This window comes from Petromyzon marinus, chromosome 57, assembly GCF_048934315.1.
Source record: "Petromyzon marinus isolate PM22_M1 ecotype Great Lakes invasive population chromosome 57, UKy_Petmar_22M1.pri1.0, whole genome shotgun sequence".
In the NCBI taxonomy this organism is placed as follows: Eukaryota; Metazoa; Chordata; class Hyperoartia; order Petromyzontiformes; family Petromyzontidae; genus Petromyzon; species Petromyzon marinus.
The window spans coordinates 10,883,895-10,906,106 of record NC_133723.1 but is presented as its reverse complement, the minus strand read 5'-3'; the positions used below and the strand labels follow the sequence as shown (position 1 = coordinate 10,906,106).

The following is a 22,212-nucleotide window of genomic DNA, read 5'->3' as shown; positions in this document are numbered from 1 at the left end:
TAAAACACTAAAATATAAACTACCTCAATGTTATCAATAAACTCTATATATTCTCAAATCAGCTGAGCTACCAACAATAAGTCGTTATATATCACGATGCTATATGGCGAAAAAAGTGGGTGGATTCGTACCCTCCACATCAGCACCACGGACTGCTACGAGCTTAAAAGACGCTGCGAATCTTAGCAGCGTTCATTGTGGCTGTCGTCCCGATAGGTTGTTCTTTTCACCTGAAGAAGGCTACTTGTGTTGTGGCCGAAACGTCGTGAAAATTGTATTGTTTTATTTTATTTTATTCTCATTCTACGTGACTTTACCGAAAGAACCAAAGAAAATGAATCCTTGCAGTCAGGAAAGCTTTAAATCGAAATTTAAGTACCGCCCTTCATAGGTGCTGCTCCTACTGCCCCATTAACAGCACTTGTCCCAACAGCTTATTCAGAGGCTACCCGGGGGATCTTTGCTTTTGTGTGGATTGTAGTCACGAGTCCTATTGAATCCCCTTCTCCCCTCCCTCCTCCCCACCACTTCCTCCCCTCTCCCCGGGTTGTCACCAACTGTGGTGCCAACCACGGTGCGGGAAACCGACCCCAGGACCTGCGAGATCACAGCCCCCCCCCCCCCCCCCCACGTGGAGTAAAGAGGGGGGGTGGGCACCGAGGGGGGTGGGGGGCATCCGGGGGAGGAGGGAAGATGGGGGACTGAGCAGCCCTCGCGTGGTCAGCCCGACGGACACGAGCGCCGCGTCACGTCACAGCTGGACATCTGTGAAAAAGAGCTTAATAGCTCATCGGATTCCTCCGGTGTAAATAAATACTCCGATTCTGAATCTGACCACCAGACACAGTGACCACCTCGCCTGAGTTACCCCTCTGCCCCACCAACCCAGCCACCCCCCCCCCTGCCCCCACCCTCCCCGGTTAAATCAGAGCGCCCCCCCCCCCCCGAGCCCCCAGGATTCACAAAGCCTGGGAACCAAAGTCCAGTGCCGAGTGCCCTGAGGGGCAAAACCCCAGGGCTGGGTGCCCCCAGGGCCGAATGTAGCCGCGTGTGCCCCCGGGGCAGCCCGTGCAAGCGAGCCGATGGACTTGGTGGTCCTGCGATTCATCACCGATGGTTAGTTTTTCTTAGTTTTGTTTGGGGCGCCCAAAATGTCGCGAGGACCTCCACCACCCAACAGACACAGCCACGTTAGTCACGTGGCGCCGGCTATTTATTTTTGTAGAAACATGCGTTGAGGTTAGATTTTGCTGCTATAAATTCCCACGTGATGATAAGCCCACTTTTTTGCTATAATTTGTGACGGCCAGGTCTGCTTCTGAAAATGAGCTTATCGCTCAGTGGGGCCTTACCTGAAAAAGCAGTTTTAGTATTAGTATATTTGGAATTGCGTGTCTATCTTTCTCCTCTTGGTAGCGTGGATTTTCCTCCAGGTCCTCCAGTTTACTCCTCCCACATTTAGAATCGACATAATGGCCAGGTTGCTTATGAAAATAATAACTTCATAGCTCAGCGGGTGCTTTAGCCTGGTAGGATGGGGGATGGTTTAGTTGAACTTGTATGCTTTTGGGTGATTTGTTTGCCTTTCCTGTCATGTGCACTCCTATCACGTTTTATAGTTTGTTGTGACGGTCTGACCCCGTGCCTCCTACTGGACCATCTTTGAAAAAGAGCTTCATAGCTCATCGGATTTCTCCCCCAGCACATTGCACATTCTGAAATTGTTGTTGTTGATTATGTCTCTCAGCCCGGTTGAGTTCAAAGATAAAATAAATTGCCAGATCGGAGCGGCGACATGATCGCGATGTATGGATGCGACGATGCCAGGCCCTCTCCCCCGTCAGCTTCCCATAGTTACGCCGGCCCTTCTCATCGGTCCGACCACTCTTGTTGCACGAGTTGGTGGCTTCAGCAATGTCGTTGTTGTGTAGGAGATTGATGTTCCAAGTGTGCTGCTGCTTATGATGAGACACTGAATGTCAAAACCGGTCCTTGGCTATAAACATCTGGACAGTTCAACAGCATTGGTTCAAGGAAAGCCTGACTCTGTTGCTGCTGATGACACACTGAATGTCGAAACCGGTCCACAGGTTAGCTTGCATTGAACCAATAGAGCTAATTTATATATTGCTCCTGATTTGAGCATCAATGTTGTTTTGCAGGAGATCGATGTCCCAGTGTGGAGGTCGTGCTGCTGCTGCTATCCACGCCGAGAAGAGGAATGCAGCAGACAGAGAGGGTTCGTGTCGTGTCGCTTTTCCTCCTCCACCTCCTTCGATGAAGGGGCGAAGACCACAATGGCTTTACCATACGGTCCATAGACTAACATTGCCCATTGTGTGGGTCGCTACGTGTCTCTATGTATCTGTGTTTCTATGTATCTCCACGAGTCTCTGTATATCTTTGTGTATATATGTGTAGTGCAATAGCGCTGGCTGCTGTCTACGAAGTGTAACTACAAGACACGGCAGTGCACACGCCCAGAGACGACAGCATATACGGGGGATAAAACATCTAGGCAAAGTTCATGGAGGGGGGCATCTGGAAGTCCCAGGAACCTGCTAGTAGGTTCCAGAAGCGGGGGGGGGGGGGGGGGCGTGGCGTGGGCGAAGCGAGGCCACGCTGGGAGCATAAGAGGAGGCCCTGGAAGTGGATCCCCTCGCCGAGCTGCCGTTCGTCACCACCGTCGCCGCTGTCGTCACCATCACTGGGCACCACGAGCTAGACAGCCTAACAACTGTAGCGTTAGATAGTGCCGCCGGCAATAGACGGTTGTGTGTGTACAGAGATATATATATAATAGTGCGCACCTACGTGGAGTGTGTATAGTCCCCATTGTGAGTAAAGAATAAAGAGGTGCCTCCAAGTAGTACTGTCTCCGATCTGCATCACTACATGTGTCTCTATGTCTCTGTGTCTCGATGTGTCTCTGTGTGTCTTTATGTGTCTCTATGTATCTCTATGTGTCTCTATGTGTCTCTATGTATCGCTATGTGTCTCTATGTGTCTCGATGGGTCTCTATGTGTCTCTATGTATCTCTATGTATCTCTGTCTCTATGTGTCTCTATGCGTCTCTATGCGTCTCTATGTGTCTCTATGTATCTCTATGTGTCTCTAGGTGTCTCTATGTATATCTATGTATCTCTATGTATCTCTATGTGTCTCTATGGGTCTCTATGTATCTCTTTGTATCTCTATGTATATATGTGTCTCTATGGGTCTCTATGTGTCTCTGTGAGTCTCTATGTGTTTCTATGTATCGCTATGGGTCTCTATGTGTCTCTATGTGTCTCTATGTATTTCTATGGGTCTCTATGGGTCTCTATGTATCTCTATGGGTCTCTATGTGTCTCTATGGGTCTCTATGTGTCTCTATGTATTTCTATGGGTCTCTATGGGTCTCTATGGGTCTCTATGGGTCTCTATGTGTCTCTATGGGTCTCTATTGGTCTCTATGTGTCTCTATGCGTCTCTATGTGCCTCTATAGGTCTCTATGTGTCGGTATGGGTCACTGTGTAGTGTGCGTGTGTAAGAGTGTTATTGTGTGAGGGAGAGTGTGATGGTGTGTGTTGTTATGGGGAGCGATCGTGTAGCGGTTAGTGCACTGTGATACGAACCTGGCGACCTGGGTTCGATTCCCGCTCACGGGCAACACCAGTGACGATTATGTGAACTGGTCCTGGGCCTCCCGTAGGTCGACTCAGCCTCAAATAAATACCTAGTGCGGGTGTGTAAATGTCGCCACTGGGGAGACAAAGGCGGTCGGGCGTGGTGTTGGTCACCCACCCCCTCGTGTGCTGTGCCGGCCTTCAAAGGTGCTCACTAGCAGCACTTGCCCCTACAGTCTGTTAAAGGCTATACGAGGTATCTTTGTCTTTGTGTGTGCCAGAATGTGATGGTGTGTGAGAGTATTATGGTGTGTGTGAGTGTGATTTTTACGTGAGTGAGAGTGATGCGTACTGAGAGTGAGTGTTGATGCACACTCATTTCGTCTTCCTGTCAAAAAAACATACGGACGCACGCACACACGTAAACATTACAATAGAGCCAATATCACCACTACAACCGCTCATTCCAACACCACAGGCCCACTAATACCAATAACAAAGACAGAGATCCCCCGTATAGCCTTAACAGACTGTTGGGGCAAGTGCTGTTAGCAAGCACCTATGAAGTGCGGCACAGCACACGAGGGGGTGGGTAGCCAGCACCACGCCCGGCCGCCTTTGTCTCCCCAGTGGCAATGTTTACACACCGCACCAGGTAGTCATTTGAGACTAAGTCAACCTAGGGGAGGCCCAGGACCAGATCAGAGAATCGTCACTGGTGTTGGCCGAACTCAGGTCGCCGGGTTCGTAGCACTGCATGCTAACTGCCGCATTACCGCTCCCCAACACCACAGCTGGTGCATCGGCCAGTCATTTCAGTCAGTCAACCCATGGCACCTGGGACTGTCCGGTGACCTCCCGTCAGCAGAGAGCCTTCGATGCTTCACATAGCCTCGGAGTGCACCGAGCCTGGCACAAGCGCCTTGGTGACGTCACCGTAACTTGGTAGCGAATGGCGGTTGTTGTGTGGGGAGCGCCAGTGTAGCGGTTAGCGTGCTGCGCTATAAACCGGGCGACCCGGGTTCGATTCCCACTCACAGCCAACACCCAGTGACGATTATCTGACACCGGTCACCGGCCTCCCCTAGGTTGTCTCAGCCAAAAAATGAGTACCTGGTGCGGCGTGTAGTAAACATCGCCACTGGGGAGACAAAGGCGGTCGGGCGTGGTTCTGGCTACCCACCCCCTACAGTCTATTAAGGCTATACGGGGGATCTTTGTCTTTATATTTTGTATATGTGTGTATGCTGTGTGTTGTTACCTCTGTGTGCGTGTGTGTACGCTGTGTGTATAGGCTGTGTGTATACGCTGTGTGTGTACGCTGTGTGTGTACAGTGTGTGTGTGTACAGTGTGTGTGGAGTGTGTGTGTACGCTGTGTGTTGTTACCTCTGTGTGTGTGGCTGAGTTGGGTGGGGGGGCGAGAGCCCCCCACTATTAGTAAGGGCGGTTTGAGTCTCTGGACCTCTTCAGCTGCACCTTCAGCCTCTTCATGCCGATCTGGAAGCCATTCATGGCCTGGATGGCCGCCTGAGCACTCCCAGAGTTGTCGAAACTCACGAACCCTACACCCATAAAAGACAAAGGTCCCCCGTGTAACCGTTAATAGGCTGTGGGGGCAAGTGCTGTTGAGCGAGTAGCAGAAACTATCTGAATCAGAATATTTATTCATACCGGAGGAATCCGATGAGCTATGAAGCTCTTTTTCACAGATATCCAGTAGGGGCACGGGGTCACAACGTCACAACAACAATACAATACAAAAAAACAGGATAGGAGTGTAAAGTGTTAGGAAAGATTAAAAAATATCACTTAAAAAATATACAAGTAAAACTAATATTGTTTTTATCTGACCAGGTAAATCCCACTGAGGTATTAACTTATTGTTCACGGGGGTGTGCAGGGGGAGGGGTGGGAAGGGGGGGGGGGGGGGTCTGTGAGATGCAGGAGGTCGTGGGTTCGGTCCCGACCCTGACGACGCCTGCTGCTGTGGTCGCGTGGATTTTTCTCCGGGTCCTCCGGTTTTCCCCTCCACATTTAGAATGAACATCACGCGAGTATTTACATTATGAGACCTCCTTTGCCAGAAACAAGATATAGGAATAGGTTTTACCCTTTTGACTGGCACAAAAACTGACACCTTTATTCAAGGCACGCCTTTTGGCGTCTTCTGGTCCAACACCAATGGAGACTAGGCTCTAAGAAAAGCTGTCTCGGGTGTGGACCAATCAAATTCAAGGACAGTGCATATTATTATCAGAGTTGTCTTTTTTGTTTGCATTTTGACTGCTTGTGTTGTGGTTATTGCAAACATGATGCCTTGAATAAAGGTGTCAGTTTTTGTGCCAGTTAAAAGGGTAAAACCTATTCCTATATCACGCGAGTATTTTGCTGCTGCTGCTGCTGCTACTATATATATCCATGTGATGATAAGCCACTCGTTGCGCTACCATTTGTGATAGCCAGGTCACTTTAGAAAACGAGCGACGTATCAGCTCAGTGGAGCTTGCCTGGCTAAATAAAAATAGTTTTAGTTTAGTTTATTTGCATGAGTTTGCATGTCCATCTCCCCGTGGTCACGTGTATTTTTCTCTCATCCAGTTTTCCCCTTGACATTACAATTGAGATCACACGTTTTGAGCATTTTGCTGATATAAATCTCCACACGACGATGATGTAAACGACGATAAGCTACTTCATTGAGCCATCATTTGTGATGGCCAGGCCTCTTCAGAAAAAAAGCTAAGTAGTTATGTGGGCCTTACCTGGTAAAAATAAAATAAAAATTATTTATAGTTTGAGTTGTCTTGGTGAACTTGCCGAAGCATTTGCTCCGATAAGTGGGGGCGGTCGGGATGGTGGGGGGGGTCTGTGAGGGGGAGTGGGCCGATTGGTGGACTTGCCGAAGCACTTGCTCTGATTGGTGGGGGGTGAGGGGGGGTCTGTGAGGGGAGCGAGGCGATTGGTGGAGTTACCGAAGCACTTGCTCTGATCGGTGGGGGGTGAGGGGGGGTCTGTGAGGGGAGCGAGTCGATTGGTGGAGTTACCAAAGCACCTGCTCTGATTGGTGGGGGGTGAGGGGGGGTCTGTGAGGGGAGCGAGTCGATTGGTGGAGTTACCGAAGCACTTGCTCTGATTGGTGGGGGGTTAGGGGGGGTCTGTGAGGGGAGCGAGGCGATTGGTGGAGTTACCGAAGCACTTGCTCTGATCGGTGGGGGGTGAGGGGGGGTCTGTGAGGGGAGCGAGTCGATTGGTGGAGTTACCGAAGCACCTGCTCTGATTGGTGGGGGGTGAGGGGGGGGTCTGTGAGGGGAGCGAGTCGATTGGTGGAGTTACCGAAGCACTTGCTCTGATCGGTGGGGGGTGAGGGGGGGTCTGTAAGGGGAGCGAGGCGATTGGTGGAGTTACCGAAGCACTTGCTCTGATTGGTGGGGGGTGAGGGGGGGGTCTGTGAGGGGAGCGAGGCGATTGGTGGAGTTACCGAAGCACTTGCTCTGATTGGTGGGGGGTGAGGGGGGGGTCTGTGAGGGGAGCGAGTCGATTGGTGGACTTGCCGAAGCACTTGCTCTGATTGGTGGCACGGTCGAGGAAGACCTTGGAGGAGATGACGCTGCCGAAGGGGGAGAACGTCTTCATGAGCTCCATGTCGCCCAGCTCTTGTGGGAGGTGGTAGATGAAGAGGTTACATCCCTCGGGGCCTGGCGGGGGAGAGGGGCGGAGAGGTAGAGAGGAGAGGGGGTAGAGAGGAGTGGGGAAGGGGAAAGAGGGGGAGAGGGAGAGCGGAGGGGGAAGAGAGGAAGGGAGGGGGTGGGGGAGAGAGAGGGACGGGGTGGGGGGAGACAGAGGGGGAGAGGAGTGGAGGTGGGGGGAGAGAGTGGTGTGATGGGGGGGAGGGGATGGGGGAAAGAGAGGCGGCGAGAGAGGGGATGGGGAGAGGAAAGGGGGGAAAGGAGGGGGAGAGAGTGGGGAGAGTGGGGGGAGAGAAAGGGGGGAGAGAGAGGGAGGAAAAAGTGAGGGAGGGAGATAGGGGGTGGGAGGGAGAGTGAGGGGAGAGAGGGCAGGAGGGAGGTGTGAAGGACAGAGAAGAGGTGTGAGGTTAGATGAAGTGTGTGCTGGGCGGAGCGGTGGCGCAGCCAAAAACGGCAACCCGAGTTCAATTCCCACTCACGGCCAACACCAATATCTAAACCGGTCCTGGGCCTCCCCTCTGTCGACTACACACCTGGTGCAGTGTGTAGTAGTCAACATCGCCATTTTGGGGAGACAAAAGCGGCCGGGCGTGGTGGTGCTGCTCACCCTACCCCCTCCAGTACCATGCCGGCCTTCATAGGTGCGACTCGCTCACGGAACTTTCCCCAACAGTCTGTTATGGCTACACGGGGGACCTTTGTATTTGTATGCGTGTATGCACGTGTGTGCGTACGTGGAGGAATGCACGTTTTACCAAAAGCTCTCCCTCAGCCTTGTTCAGACCACCAGATCAACATAACTACCGGTAGAACCCTCCGAGACAGGGACTTTATCATGATCGGCTGGAAGGGGCCGGTTTCGCTCGCTGTTGGCGCTCATCAGAGGAAACCACCACCACCACGCAAACTCCGGTCATTCTAGCTAGCAGCAGCAGCAGTGACTTTTGGCTGGCCATCGAACAAAGACGGTGGTCAGCGCATCGCACGACGCTTTAAGATTCGTTTCTGTGACCATCTGCTACGCTCTTCCTTTCGGTCGTAGGAAGCCACTCGAGTTATGTCACTTTTAAATTCTACAGAGTGACAAACTCATTTCTTTGGAACTGCTTTTAGTGCTTAGTTTGTTGTCCTCCGATGAACGCGGGAGGCTACGTACGGTGCGAAAGAAGTTCAAAATACATAAGGGCACGAGTCATGTCCCCTCTCACCCTCTCACCCTCTCACCCTCTCACCCTCTCACCTTCTCGCTGTTGCTGCTGTTGCTGCTGCAGCGCAGCTGTCGTCTGAGTGAAAGCCTGGAACGCGGCCGGGTACGTGGCTACACACACGTGCACACACACAAAGGTAAATGTCACCCGTATAGCCTTCATCATACTGTTGGTGGCCAAGTGTTGTTAGAGAGTAGAAGCACCTACGAAGGTCTAGCACCACGTCCAGCCACCTTTGTCTCCACCATGCTGATGCTTTACTGCACACCACACGAGGTGCTCGTGTGAGGCAGAGTCGACCTAGGTGGAGATCCAGTACCAGTGCAGATAATAAAAAACAGCACATTTCACCTATGAAGCAGACGACGTCTAAAAAATTGTCGACTATTATAATCGTCACCGGTGTTGGTGGTGGTCATGAGTGGGAATCGAACTCGGATCACCATGATCATCACCACCACTACCACCACAATGATCACCACACCCATCATCACCACCAACAACAAACGCCACGAAGTGGTGGTGACGTCACCACGGCGCTTGTGCCAGGCTAGGTGCACCTTGAGGCCACGTGAAGTGTCTAATACCCGCTGGCAGGTCACAGGGCAGACCCAGGTGCCATGGGTCGACTGACTTAAGATGACTGGTCAATGCACCACCTGTACCCCCTATTGTGCCAACTTGCTCTGTTTTAGCCGCCCGGTGCCCCACTCATTGTGAGTGTTGTTCCTCTGCCCTCCGTTGTTGTTGGAGGGCGACTGCCTCCAACTGCCAAGTAGCATCCTTGACGAGCCTCCTCCATAGAGGACGATCTTGACACCGCTGGTACCAGTCATCGGCAAGTCCACTCAGTTCCACATCCTTTTGCACCGCATCATTCTATCTCTTCTCTAGCCAGTGCCATGCCCGTTTTGCCCCCTCTATCAGGCCGAACAAAAGCTGTTTAGGCTTGCGGTGCCTGGGCATACAGGCTACATGACCCAGCCAACATAGCCTTGCCTGCCGGAGGAGCTCACCGATGAGATTTTATCCAGATCTTTCAAGGATTTGTGAGCTCCTCACACAAGCCAGCCTGGTTAAACCGAGAATAGATCGTAGGCAGGCCAGCCTAAATGTTTCTAACCGGTGAAGATGTTCCATTAGGGGGGTCCACGTTTCGCAAGAGTAGAGAAGGGAGGACATGACTGTGGCCGAGAAGACCTGAAGCTTAGTGCGGAGCGACAGACCAGGTAGCTTCCACACAGCGTTATGCAAACGATGAAAAGATAATGCCGCTCGACTGATTTGGAGTGAGACCTCTGCTGTCAAGCCAGAGCCGGTCATGAGCACACTGCCCAAGTATGGAAACTCTCCACTCTCTCCACAACTGCCCCATCAGAAATTGGGAGTTGTGGGGGTGGAGTGTCTGATGGTACAAAACACTAAGGCAGGTGCTTAGTTTTGGTGGGGCTGATTGTAAGGCCCCACCAATTAGTTGCATGCTCCAGGTTCAGCAGCAATGCCTCCAACTCCTCCTCTGAGTGAGCAGCAATTACCAGATCATCAGCATACATAACGGGCATCAATCAGCCTTCCATGGTATCTATGCCAGATGGAGATTCCTCCGATACAGCCATCGAAGGCTTCACCAACAATGTGGTCAAAATAGATGTTAAATAATGTGGGAGACAGAGGACATCTCTGTCCCACCCCAAGGTGAACAGGGAATGGCTCCGACTCCTGGCCACCATCATGAAGGTCCTCAATGATTGAGAGCAGAGAGTCAGGGACCCTGAAAGCACGAAGAACAACCCAGAGCCCAGGCCTACTGATGGCATCATAGGCTTTGACCAAGTCAATCAAGCAGAGATGTAGTTATTGTTGGAATGAGTGAAGGCTGCGTGAAGCCTCCTCATTTTCTGATGTGGGATGCTGTTGACGATGAGAGTGGGCCTGTCCCTTTTTCTCAGCCAGCCTGAACACCTCCTCTGTTAGCCAGGGTCTCTGGGGAGGTCTGGACCATGTACCCAAAGCAACCATTGCAGCTGCATGAGCCACAGTCTTAAACCTCACCTATTTCCCCTCGATATCAGGAGGAGTGGGGGGAATGCCAACCCCAGCTACAAGCGATGATGAAATTCTCACTTGCAACTTTCATCGGCTAGCTGAGACCAGCCCACTATAGGTTTGAATGGGGTCCTGGGTATACACTCACCACCGGAATGGAAGAATGGCAGGCGCATCTTACCGATGACAAGTCGATGGTCAGTGGCCAGATCAGCTCCACGGTAGGTCCTGGTGTCAAGGACATGGGCTCGCATCCGCTGGTCCGTCACTATGTAGTCCAGCAGATGTTCTTGCTTGGACCCGGCATGCATCCATGATGTTGTGTGGATACACCAATGCCGGAACAGCGTGTTGATAATTACAAGCCCATGGGCTGCACAAAAGTCTAGCGGCCTCCTGCCGTTGTTATTGAGCTGATCTGGCCCATGCCCTCCAATCACTCCAAACCAGGTGCCAGCATCATGACCAACTCGGACATTAAAGTCACCCAACAGGATGACTCTATCCCGAGGGGCCACTTTTGCTAGCACTTGAGACAGAAGGTCATAGAAGGCATCTGACTCATCAGCCTTGCCTGCATCCCTCCACTGATGTTCATCTTCGGTGGGGGCATAAGTAATCACGACCACCACTCCTCGCCTCTGGTTGATGGGAAGGCGAGCCCAAAGTAGCCTGGGGCTTACAGCTTCCCACACCTAACCGCCATGTTCCCACGCCCCCTTCACTCTTTTGTTCAGAAGAAGAGCCACACCCTGTTGTTTGGCAGTCTCCTGCCCCGAGTAGAGGACTGTCCACCCCTCATGGTGGCAGGAGCCAGAGCCGGTCCACCGTATCTCCTGAATACCACACAAATCCAGGCGGTACCGGTCCAGCTCCCGACAGACAAGTGGCAGCCTCTCTCCTCCACAGGCAGCGTTGGAACATTCCACGTGGCCACCCGCAGTGGCTTTTTGTTGTTTCTGGAGGAACCCCGAGGGTAAGGATTCAATCTCCTGGCTCCACCAAATGGGGTTTGGCTAGGAAACTTCATAGATGCCTGTCCACCCCAGGGCTCTCGGCACAAGCTTATTTGGATAGTTTCTTCATGGTTTTGTGGTAATTAATTGTAGCTGGAGTGGTTATCAGCCCATCGCACCCATCCAGCGCCCCTTTGGCCCCTGTTGTTGCTACAAACCCCATGATGAGGGGCATGGATAATCGAAATTGCCCCCCCCCCATGGCACTGCTCACCACAGCGTTACCGTCCGGCACCACTCATTATCACCACGACACTTATCATCACCACCACCACCACCACACTGATCACCACACTCATCATCACCACCACCATTATCACCACCACACTCATCATCACCACCACCACCACACTCATCATCACCAACACCAACCACCATTATCACCACCACACTCATCATCACCATCACCACACTCATCATCACCACCACACTCATCAACGCTACCAAAATCATCACGTGGCTACTCACTCTACGTCAGAGCGCCGCCTACCGTCAGGCGGCAGCGTGACGCTTCAGCGCGCGCGCCGCTATCGTGTGACAGTGATGAGTGGCGAGTGAGGTGAGCGTTGCGAGTAGTAAATGGTGAGTAGTCAGTGGTGAGTTACCGGTGTAGCCCTGCACCCCACTGTAGGCCTGCTGTAGAGTGGTGAGTGGTGGAGTTTACAGTGTAGTGCTGCATCTTACTGTAGGCCTGCTGTAGAATGGTGAGGGGTGAGTAGTGCGTGGTGGGTAGTGAGTAAATGGTGAGTGAGTGGTGAGAGTTGTCAGTAGTGAGTGGTGAGTTACCGGTGTAGTGTTGCACCCCACTGTAGGCCTGCTGGAGAGAGTCTGAGGCCATGGGGCTCATAGCTGCAGAGAGAGGGGACAGAGAGTCACCATCACCACCACCACCACCCGTGTCTCTCCCTCCCCGTGTCTCCCCATTCCCGTGTCTCTCCCTCCCCGTGTCTCTCCCTCCCCGTGTCTCTCCCTCCCCGTGTCTCTCCCTCCCCGTGTCTCTCTCTCCCCGTGTCTCTCCCTCCCCGTGTCTCTCCCTCCCCGTGTCTCTCTCTCCCCGTGTCTCTCTCTCCCCGTGTCTCTCCCTCCCCGTGTCTCCCCATTCCCGTGTCTCTCCCTCCCCGTGTCTCCCCATTCCCGTGTCTCTCCCTCCCCGTGTCTCAGTCTATCTGCGTCTCTCCCTCTCCTCGTGTCTCCCCCAGGGCCGGATCAAGGTTCTTGAAGGCACTAGGCACTTCGTTTGCGTAGGCCTTCAGTGATACACATTTAGTACTGCTGCTGCTGCTGCCCCCCCATGTCACTACTACCGCTGTCACTCCGCTGGTTTCTCACGCGGGACTTCGTCCAGCCGCTGGATAGACGTCGTTCCTGTCAAGACGTCGTTCCTGTCAAGACGTCGTTCCTGTCAAGACGTCGTTACTGTAAAGACGTAGTTCCTGTCAAGACGTCGTTCCTGTCAAGACGTCGTTCCTGCCAAGACGTCGTTCCTGTCAAGACGTCGTTCCTGCCAAGACGTCGTTCCTGTCAAGACGTCGTTCCTGTCAAGACGTCGTTCCTGCCAAGACGTCGTTCCTGTCAAGACGTCGTTCCTGTCAAGACGTCGTTCCTGTCAAGACGTCGTTCCTGTCAAGACGTCGTTACTGTAAAGACGTCGTTCCTGTCAAGACGTCGTTCCTGTCAAGACGTCGTTCATGTCAAGACGTCGTTCCTGTCAAGACGTCGTTACTGTAAAGACGTCGTTACTGTAAAGACGTCGTTCCTGCCAAGACGTCGTTCCTGCCAAGACGTCGTTCCTGCCAAGACGTCGTTCCTGTCAAGACGTCGTTCCTGTCAAGACGTCTTTATTTAAGTCGGTGCCCTCACTCGATGGGGAGCACGCTGTGTGCCGCGGATAAGCAGATTTCATTTTTAATTACTGAGAGAAAAAAACAAGATCAGCCAAACAATATTACAAGCAAACATGTATTCAACTATTTATGTTACTATGATTATAATCATAGTACTAATAAGTTGATTATATCATAGTAACATTTTTTCAAATACATATTCATATCGGGTGACGCAGCTTTAAAAGGACGCCGTTCATTTTGATCGATAACAAAACTCAATGTTGACAGGGCGACGGTGGCATTGCTTTACATTCGTTGAAGCTTAAAGACGTTTCGACTGTTATGTTGAGGGTGTAATAACGCCTCGCTTACGAGTCAATGACTTCGTTACTGCTTCAAAGAAATTTGTAACGGGCAGCCAAGAAATTAAGTGGCAAAATGAATGAGATTGTGCGAGAAACACCGTTTGAAGATGTTTATTTGCTAATTTTGCAATAAAAAAATATCTCAAAAAAGTTAATCTCTCGTTGTTAATTTCTCTCTCACCTTGTGTAAAAAAAACGATTGACATGACTGCCTACTCTTTTTATATCCACTGTTACCTATCTTTGCTATATTCATATTTACAGAAAAACCTTGGATTGCGAGTAACTTGGTCTGCGACTGTTTTGCAAGACGAGCAATTTTTTTTTATAAATATTAATTTGATAAACGAGCGATGTCTTGCAATACGAGCAGTACGTGTACGCTTTGTCTGCCGAGCGTCACGTGATCACAACTGAGCCAATGCTTCTTCTCTCTCTCTCTCTCTCGCTGCGGGATTGTGGGTAATCATCTCCCATGCTCGGTCTCAGTCGGCGTGCCTCACTCGTATAGTCAACATCCGTGCGAGCGTATATTGTTTACTATAGTACTACAGTGTTGTGACCACGTGTATACTGTTTACTATAGTACTACAGTGTTGTGACCACGTGTATACTGTTTACTACAGTACTATAGTGTTGTGACCACGTGTATACTGTTTATTATAGTACTATAGTGTTGTGACCACGTGTATACTGTTTACTACAGTACTATAGTGTTGTGACCACGTGTATACTGTTTACTATAGTACTATAGTGTTGTGACCACGTATATACTGTTTACTACAGTACTATAGTATTGTGACCACGTGTATACTGTTTACTATAGTACTATAGTGTTGTGACCACGTGTATACTGTTTACTACAGTACTATAGTGTTGTGACCACGTGTATACTGTTTACTACAGTACTATAGTGTTGTGACCACGTGTATACTGTTTACTACAGTACTATGGTGTTGTGACCACGTGTATACTGTTTATTATAGTACTATAGTGCTGTGACCACGTGTATACTGTTTACTATAGCACTGTAGTGTGACCACGTGTATACTGTTTACTATAGTACTATAGTGTTGTGACCACGTGTATACTGTTTACTATAGTACTATAGTGTTGTGACCACGTGTATACTGTTTACTACAGTACTATAGTGTTGTGACCACGTGTATACTGTTTACTATAGTACTATAGTGTTGTGACCACGTGTATACTGTTTATTACAGTACTATGGTGTTGTGACCACGTGTATACTGTTTAGTACAGTACTATGGTGTTGTGACCATGTGTATACTGTTTACTATTGTACTATAGTGTTGTGCCACGATTACATTTAATTAACCAATTTGATTACTTTATATTCAATTTAAATAATACAAATATAAAAAGGTATTTTGTATTAATCATTTTTATATGAATGTTTTTGGGTTGTGGAACGAATCATCTGAGTTGCCATTATTTTTTGAGGAAATTCGCTTTGGTACACGAGTGCTTTGGATTACAAACACGTTTCCGTGTTTGTAATTTCCGTGTTTGTCATCCAAGGTTTTACTGTATTCGAGAAGATATCTTGGTTACATTATTTATCATACAAACCAAAAAACATGGTCACATTTTTTTCGTAGGCCCTAGGCACAGTGCCTACTGTGGCCTATTGGATAATACGACCCTGGTCCCCATGTCTCACTCTCGTGTCTCCCCCATGTCTCTCCCTCTCCGTACATGTCTCCCCGTGACTCCCCCATGTCTCACTCTCGTGTCTCCCCCATGTCTCTCCCTCTCCACAGTGCCTCCCCGTGTCTTCCTCTCGTAACTGCCCATCGTGTCTCTCCGTCTCCACACGTGTCTCCCCGTGTCTCCCCCATGTCCCCGCAAGTGCCTCCCCCATGTCTCTCCCTCTCCACAGTGCCTCCCCGTGTCTTCCTCTCGTAACTGCCCATCGTGTCTCTCCGTCTCCACACGTGTCTCCCCGTGTCTCCCCCATCCGCAAGTGCCTCCCCGTGTATCTCAGCACCTGCTGTGTAGGCGAAGCTGCTGCAGGCGGAGTCTCCGGGAGGGTGCGGGACGAGGGACGGGGCCAGCCCGAACCCCCCCACGGCCAGGGGCGGAGCCCCTGGGGGGGACACCCGACCCAGGGGACAGGGGCAGAGGATGGCTGTGGGGGGTTGGGGGGGACACGGGGGGCAATGGGACACATGGGCACGCACGGTCATCACCACCATCGCCTACACTCCTACAGCATCATCATCACCACCACCATCACCCACCACAATCATCATCGCCACAACCATCACCTACACTCCTACAGCATCATCATCACCACCACCAATATCACAGCCACAATCATCACCACAACCATCACCACCACAATCATCACCACCACAATCATCACCACTACATTTGCCACCACATTCCGTACCACCATCACTACCACAATCATCACCACCAAAGACAAATATCCCCTGCATAGCCTTAACAGACTGTTGGGGCAAGAGCTGTTCACGAGCACCTATGAAGGCCAGAACGTCACACGAGGAAGGTGGTCAGCATCACGCCCAGCCGCCTTTGTCTCCCTAGTGTCGATGTTTTACGCGCCGTACCAGGTGCTCATTTGAGGCTGAGTCGACCTAGGGGAGGCCCAAGACCGGTTCAGATAATCGTCACTGATCACCACCACTACCATCAGCATCACCACCACAATAACCACCAGACTTGATGATGCCTTGCAATGATAGGTGTCTGTTGTTTGAACATCTTGACACCTGTATTATTACCGTAGATGGATACAGCCGAGTTTCATCTGCACGAGGGAGCTGGGGTCGTGAGTCTGGTGCCAGTCGACATGTGTGAACATGAGCTTCATAGCCCATAGGATTACTCCAGTACAAGTATTCTGATAAAAAATAACCTCCACTCCTACCGCCAGGCGGCAGTGTGACACTGTGTGACGGTGTGTGACGGTGTGTGACACTGTGTGACGGTGTGTTAAGTGTGACACTGTGTGACACTGTGTGACGGTGTGTGACACTGTGTGAAGTGTGTGACACTGTGTGACACTGTGTGACGGTGTGTTAAGTGTGACACTGTGTGACACTGTGTGACGGTGTGTGACACTGTGTGAAGTGTGTGACACTGTGTGACACTGTGTGAAGTGTGTGACGGTGTGTGACGGTGTGTGACACTGTGTGACGGTGTGTGACGGTGTGTGATACTGTGTGACGGTGTGTGACACTTTGTGACGGTGTGTGACACTGTGTGACACTGTGAAGTGTGTGACACTGTGTGACGGTGTGTGACGGTGTGTGACACTGTGTGACGGTGTGTGACACTGTGTGACACTGTGTGAAGTGTGTGACGGTGTGTGACGGTGTGTGACACTGTGTGACACTGTGTGAAGTGTGTGACGGTGTGTGACGGTGTGTGACACTGTGTGACGGTGTGTGACACTGTGTGACACTGTGTGAAGTGTGTGACGGTGTGTGAAGTGTGTGACGGTGTGTGACGGTGTGACACTGTATGACACTGTGTGACACTGTGTGAAGTGTGTGAAGTGTGTGACACTGTGTGAAGTGTGTGACGGTGTGTGACGGTGTGACACTGTGTGACACTGTGTGACACTGTGTGAAGTGTGTGACGGTGTGTGACACTGTGACACTGTGTGACACTGTGTGAAGTGTGTGACACTGTGTGAAGTGTGTGACGGTGTGTGACGGTGTGACACTGTGTGACACTGTGTGACACTGTGTGAAGTGTGTGACACTGTGTGAAGTGTGTGACACTGTGTGATACTGTGTGACGGTGTGTGACACTGTGTGAAGTGTGTGACACTGTGTGTCACTGTGTGTCACTGTGTGACGGTGTGTGACGGTGTGTGATACTGTGTGAAGTGTGTGACACTGTGTGAAGTGTGTGACGGTGTGTGATACTGTGTGAAGTGTGTGACAGTGTGTGACGGTGTGTGACGGTGTGTGACACTGTGTGACACTGTGTGACGGTGTGTGACACTGTGTGATGGTGTGTGACACTGTGTGACACTGTGTGACACTGTGTGACGGTATGTGACGGTGTGTGACACTGTGTGACACTGTGTGACACTGTGTGACGGTGTGTGATACTGTGTGACGGAGTGTTTAGATATGGACACGGCCCCATCAGTGAGCTCCTCCAACAGGCAAGACTGCTGCGTTGGCTGGGGCATGTAGCCCACATTGCGCAGTCACCGCATGCCCACTCACTGTAGCGAGATGTTAACTCCCTCGCCAGATATGCAGGAAGTCGTGGGTTAAATTTCGACCCTGATGCCTGCTGTATATTTGGAGTTTGCATGGTCTCCCCGTGGTCGTGTGAATTTTCTTCCGGGTCCACCGGTCTACATTTACAAACGTGGATGTAGAGTTTTTGGCTGCTATACATTTCCACACGATAAGCCACTTCGTTGAGCTATCATTTGTGGTCAGGTCACTTCTGAAAAAAATCTACATAGCTCAGTGGGCCTTACCTGGTAAAAATTTTAAAAATGGTTTAGTTTTTGTTTAGATGGGCTAATGCGGTTCAAGATATGGAGCTGAGTGGACTTGCCGAAGACCGGTACCAGCGGTGTCAAGATCGGCCTCTCTAGAAGAGGAGGCTCGTAAAGGACACTGCTGGGCAGTTGGAGGCAGTCGCCCTCCAGCAACAAAAGCGGAGGGCAGAGGAGCGATGCTCACAACAATGAGTGGAGTACTGGGCAGCTAAAACGCAGCAAGTTAGCACAGTAGGGGGCAGAGCTGGTGCATATGCCAATCATCTCAGTCGGTCAACCCATGGAACCTAGGTCTGTCCTGTGACCTGCCAGCAGGCGTTTGACACTTCAGCTGGCCTTAAAGTGCACCTAGCCTGGCACAAGCGCCGTGGTGACGTCACCACCGATCAGTAGCGAATGGCGGTTGTTTTTGTCTGTGGCTCGCTAACATTACTTCCTCCTACAGTATTAATCTTGATTTGAAGCTTTCATGACTGCAGGAATCCATTCTCTTTGATTCTTTCGGTAAAGTCACGTAGGTAGAAAAATCATAACAAATCACGACGTTTCGATCGCAACACAAGCGACCGTCTTCAGGTGAGAGATCACAAAACGTCATGATCTATTATTTTTTCTAGCTACGTGACTCCTGCAGTATGTTAGGCTATTCGGGGGATCTTTGTCCTTCTCTCTGTGTTGCTTCTCCTAGGATCGCCACCTTGCCATGGTGGAGAAGCTTGTGTGTTCCTGAGGTCCCAAGAGCGATACCGTCTGGAGCTCAGCCACTCATGTGGGCCTAAGGTCCTGGTAGGGTCACCCATGCAGCTAAGGTCAAAGGGGAGGTTTCCAAACGGAGCGCGAGCCAACAAAAACCTCAACGGCGGAGCAGGCGGAAGATGACGGCAAGTTACAACGGTTGTGAAGGCGGACGAAGGCTGCAGCAGAGAGAGGTCGCCAATTGTCATGGTCTCCATGCCATTGGACCCTGATCCCTCTCTGGACCGTGTGGTGGCTGCCTGTGCATCAGTCTCAAAATAACAAGATGTCATGCGCAGGCAACTTCTTGAAAGGGAACAATCTCTTGCACATCCTGGATTCAAAGCCCGGTGGCGATCATCGAATGGTGACGGCAGCAGAATCGTGATAGTCTGGCAGCTCCTAGCCAGGAACTGGCACGCAGGTGGTGGGTGTTCGATTCAGTCGTCTTGCTCGGGGATAGAGGCTGGTAGGGCTTTTTGGCAGCTGCACTTATGACCGACCAGCTCATTTTATGATCCGCTATGCTCAGCCCAGTAGGGGAAGAGGCTGGAAAAGGTGCCCTTATAATAATAGCCAGCTTCAATACTCCTGACTGATTCTAGATTTGAACGTCGTGATTTAATTGTTTTATTATATTTTACCTACGTGACTTTACCGAATAAAACCAAAGAGTATACTCCTGACTGGTTTACCGCGTCCAGTGGGATCGCCTCTTTGCAGTCAGAGACAAAGAAAAATGAATTGTGGAGCCTGGAACGTGCGAACCCGAATGGAGAGTGCAACCCGTGATCCACCTGAGAGACGAACTGCGATTATCGCCAGCGAACTGAGAGAGTGCCGGAGTGACCTTGCTGCGCTCTCTGAAACCCGACGAGCAGATGAAGGGCAACTGAAGGAGGATAAAGGTGGCTACACCTTCTTCTGGAGAGGTAAATCAGCTGATGAAAGCTGGAACCATGGAGTTGGTTTCGCTATTTAGAACAGACTCATCAGCCACCTCTCAGAACTCCCTGTGGGCGTCAATGAATGCCTCATGACCATTTGTCCGAAGCTTGCAAACAACAAAATGGCCACAGATGTGAGTGCCTATGACCTGGACTCACAGGAGCAAATAAAGGAGCCCTTCTTCTCTGCCAACTTGAACGTAATACTCTCAAGCATCCCTGAGGAAGACGAGATCATTCTTCTTGGGGATTTTAATGCCACTGTCAGCTAGGACCACAACCTTTGGAGAGGCACGATTGGAAAGGAAGGCGTCAGCCAAACCGACTCAAATGGAGTTCTTCTCCTAACCAAATGTGTGGAACATGATCTCATCATCACCAATACACTCTTCCGTCAGAAAAAAAAAACTAAGTAAAAACATCCTGGATGCACCCCCGCTCCAAACTCTGGCATCTAATTGACTACGCCATTGTCCGAGCCAAGGATTGTCGTGATGCGAGCACCACAAGAGCGATGACAGACCATCGCCTCATCAGGTGACTACTGGACAGACCATCGCCTCATCATGTGACTACTGGACAGACCATCACCTCATCAGGTGACTACTGGACAGACCATCGCCTCATCTGACAACTATTGGACAGACCATCGCCTCATCAGGTGACTATTGGACAAACCATCGCCTCATCAGGCGACTATTGGACAAACCATCGCCTCATCAGGTGACTATTGGACAGACCATCGCCTCATCAGACGACTATTGGACAGACCATCGCCTCATCAGGCGACTATTGGACAGACCATCGCCTCATCAGGCGACTATTGGACAGACCATCGCCTCATCAGACGACTATTGGACAGACCATCGCCTCATCAGACGACTATTGGACAGACCATCGCCTCATCAGGCGACTATTGGACAGACCATCGCCTCATCAGGTGACTATTGGACAGACCATCGCCTCATCAGGTGACTATTGGACAGACCATCGCCTCATCAGACGACTATTGGACAGACCATCGCCTCATCAGGTGACTATTGGACAGACCATCGCCTCATCTGACGACTATAGGACAGACCATCGCCTCATCAGGTGACTATTGGACAGACCATCGCCTCATCAGGCGACTATTGGACAGACCATCACCTCATCAGGCGACTATTGGACAGACCATCGCCTCGTCAGGTGACTATTGGACAGACCATCGCCTCATCTGCTACACTATGTCCATTAGACTGATGACAAAAAGGCTTTGCCGGCCAAGACTTAACATCAATAGTCTGCGCGATACCAGCAAACTACAACACTTCCAATCTGTTCTTGGTGCAGAACTCCCCAAAGAATATCCTGACGATATCGAAACACGCTGGAGCATGCTCAAGTCCACCATCCTCAACACCTGCGAGAATGCCATTAGCTATGAGTTCAAAAAGCACAAAGACTGGTTTGATGAGAACGACACTGAGATTGACCGGCTCATCAACACAAAACGAAGAACCTCTTGCACCTGGCAGAATGACACAAACTGGAAGACTAAAAGAAAGGCTCACCCCAGAGCGATGCGGATCTCCAATGCCAGGTGAGGAAACTCAAAAACAGACGGTAAACAGGGAAAGCCCTGGAGATCCAGCAGCTGGCAGACTCCAGCAATACCAGAGGCATCTTCAATGCCACCAAGGCAGTATACGGACCCAGTTACCGTGGCCTAAACCTCTTCGCTCAAAAGATAGACAAAAGCTGCTGAAGGATGATGAATAAATCAAATCCCGGTGGAGAGAACACTTCAAAGAATTCTGACAACTGAAGTACAACCATTGAGATGGGGGTCATTGACCAAAATCCCTCAGTAACCCATAAAATATCACAGGGATGAACCACCCAGCATGCAGGAGGGACAAGATGCAATCAGGAAGATAGGAAATAACAAGACCGCTGGACCTGATGGGATTCCAGCAGACATCTTAAAGGAAGGCGGTCAGAGCTCTTACACCACATGCATGCCCTGCTCTTGAAGATCAGGCACAAGGAGGAAATCCCCACAGAACTCATGAATGCCTTGATTGTTACCATCTTTAAAAAGGACAGGGCAGATTGTGGCAACTACACCACCGGGAAAATACTTCCCTGCATACTGGCAAACTGACTCCTACCCCTGTCAGGACAAATCCTCCCAGAATCACAGTGTGGCTTTTGCCCATCCAGGGTATGATTTTCACAGTACGACAACTGCAAGAGAAATACCCAGAAGAA

The 22,212-nt window shown here is 50.7% G+C and overlaps 1 protein-coding gene across 3 annotated transcripts in view; it reads right to left on the bottom strand.

Annotated features, from left to right (window-relative positions):
• Positions 1 to 1,195: 1,195 nt before the first annotated feature.
• LOC116955057 (CUGBP Elav-like family member 3-A) overlaps positions 1,196 to 22,212 on the bottom strand; it is a 40,962-nt gene continuing 19,945 nt past the window's right edge. For 2 of the 3 annotated variants that reach the window (XM_076052775.1, XM_076052777.1), the window contains exons 8-13: positions 15,770 to 15,910; positions 12,354 to 12,416; positions 8,538 to 8,615; positions 7,163 to 7,306; positions 4,998 to 5,173; positions 1,196 to 3,998 (exon numbers count right to left, since the gene is read on the bottom strand). In XM_076052775.1, the coding sequence (XP_075908890.1) occupies positions 5,046 to 5,173; positions 7,163 to 7,306; positions 8,538 to 8,615; positions 12,354 to 12,416; positions 15,770 to 15,910 (554 nt within the window). In that variant the 3' untranslated portion in view covers positions 1,196 to 3,998; positions 4,998 to 5,045. The remainder of the gene's footprint in view (positions 3,999 to 4,997; positions 5,174 to 7,162; positions 7,307 to 8,537; positions 8,616 to 12,353; positions 12,417 to 15,769; positions 15,911 to 22,212) is intronic. The other variant, XM_076052776.1, reaches the window with a different exon arrangement.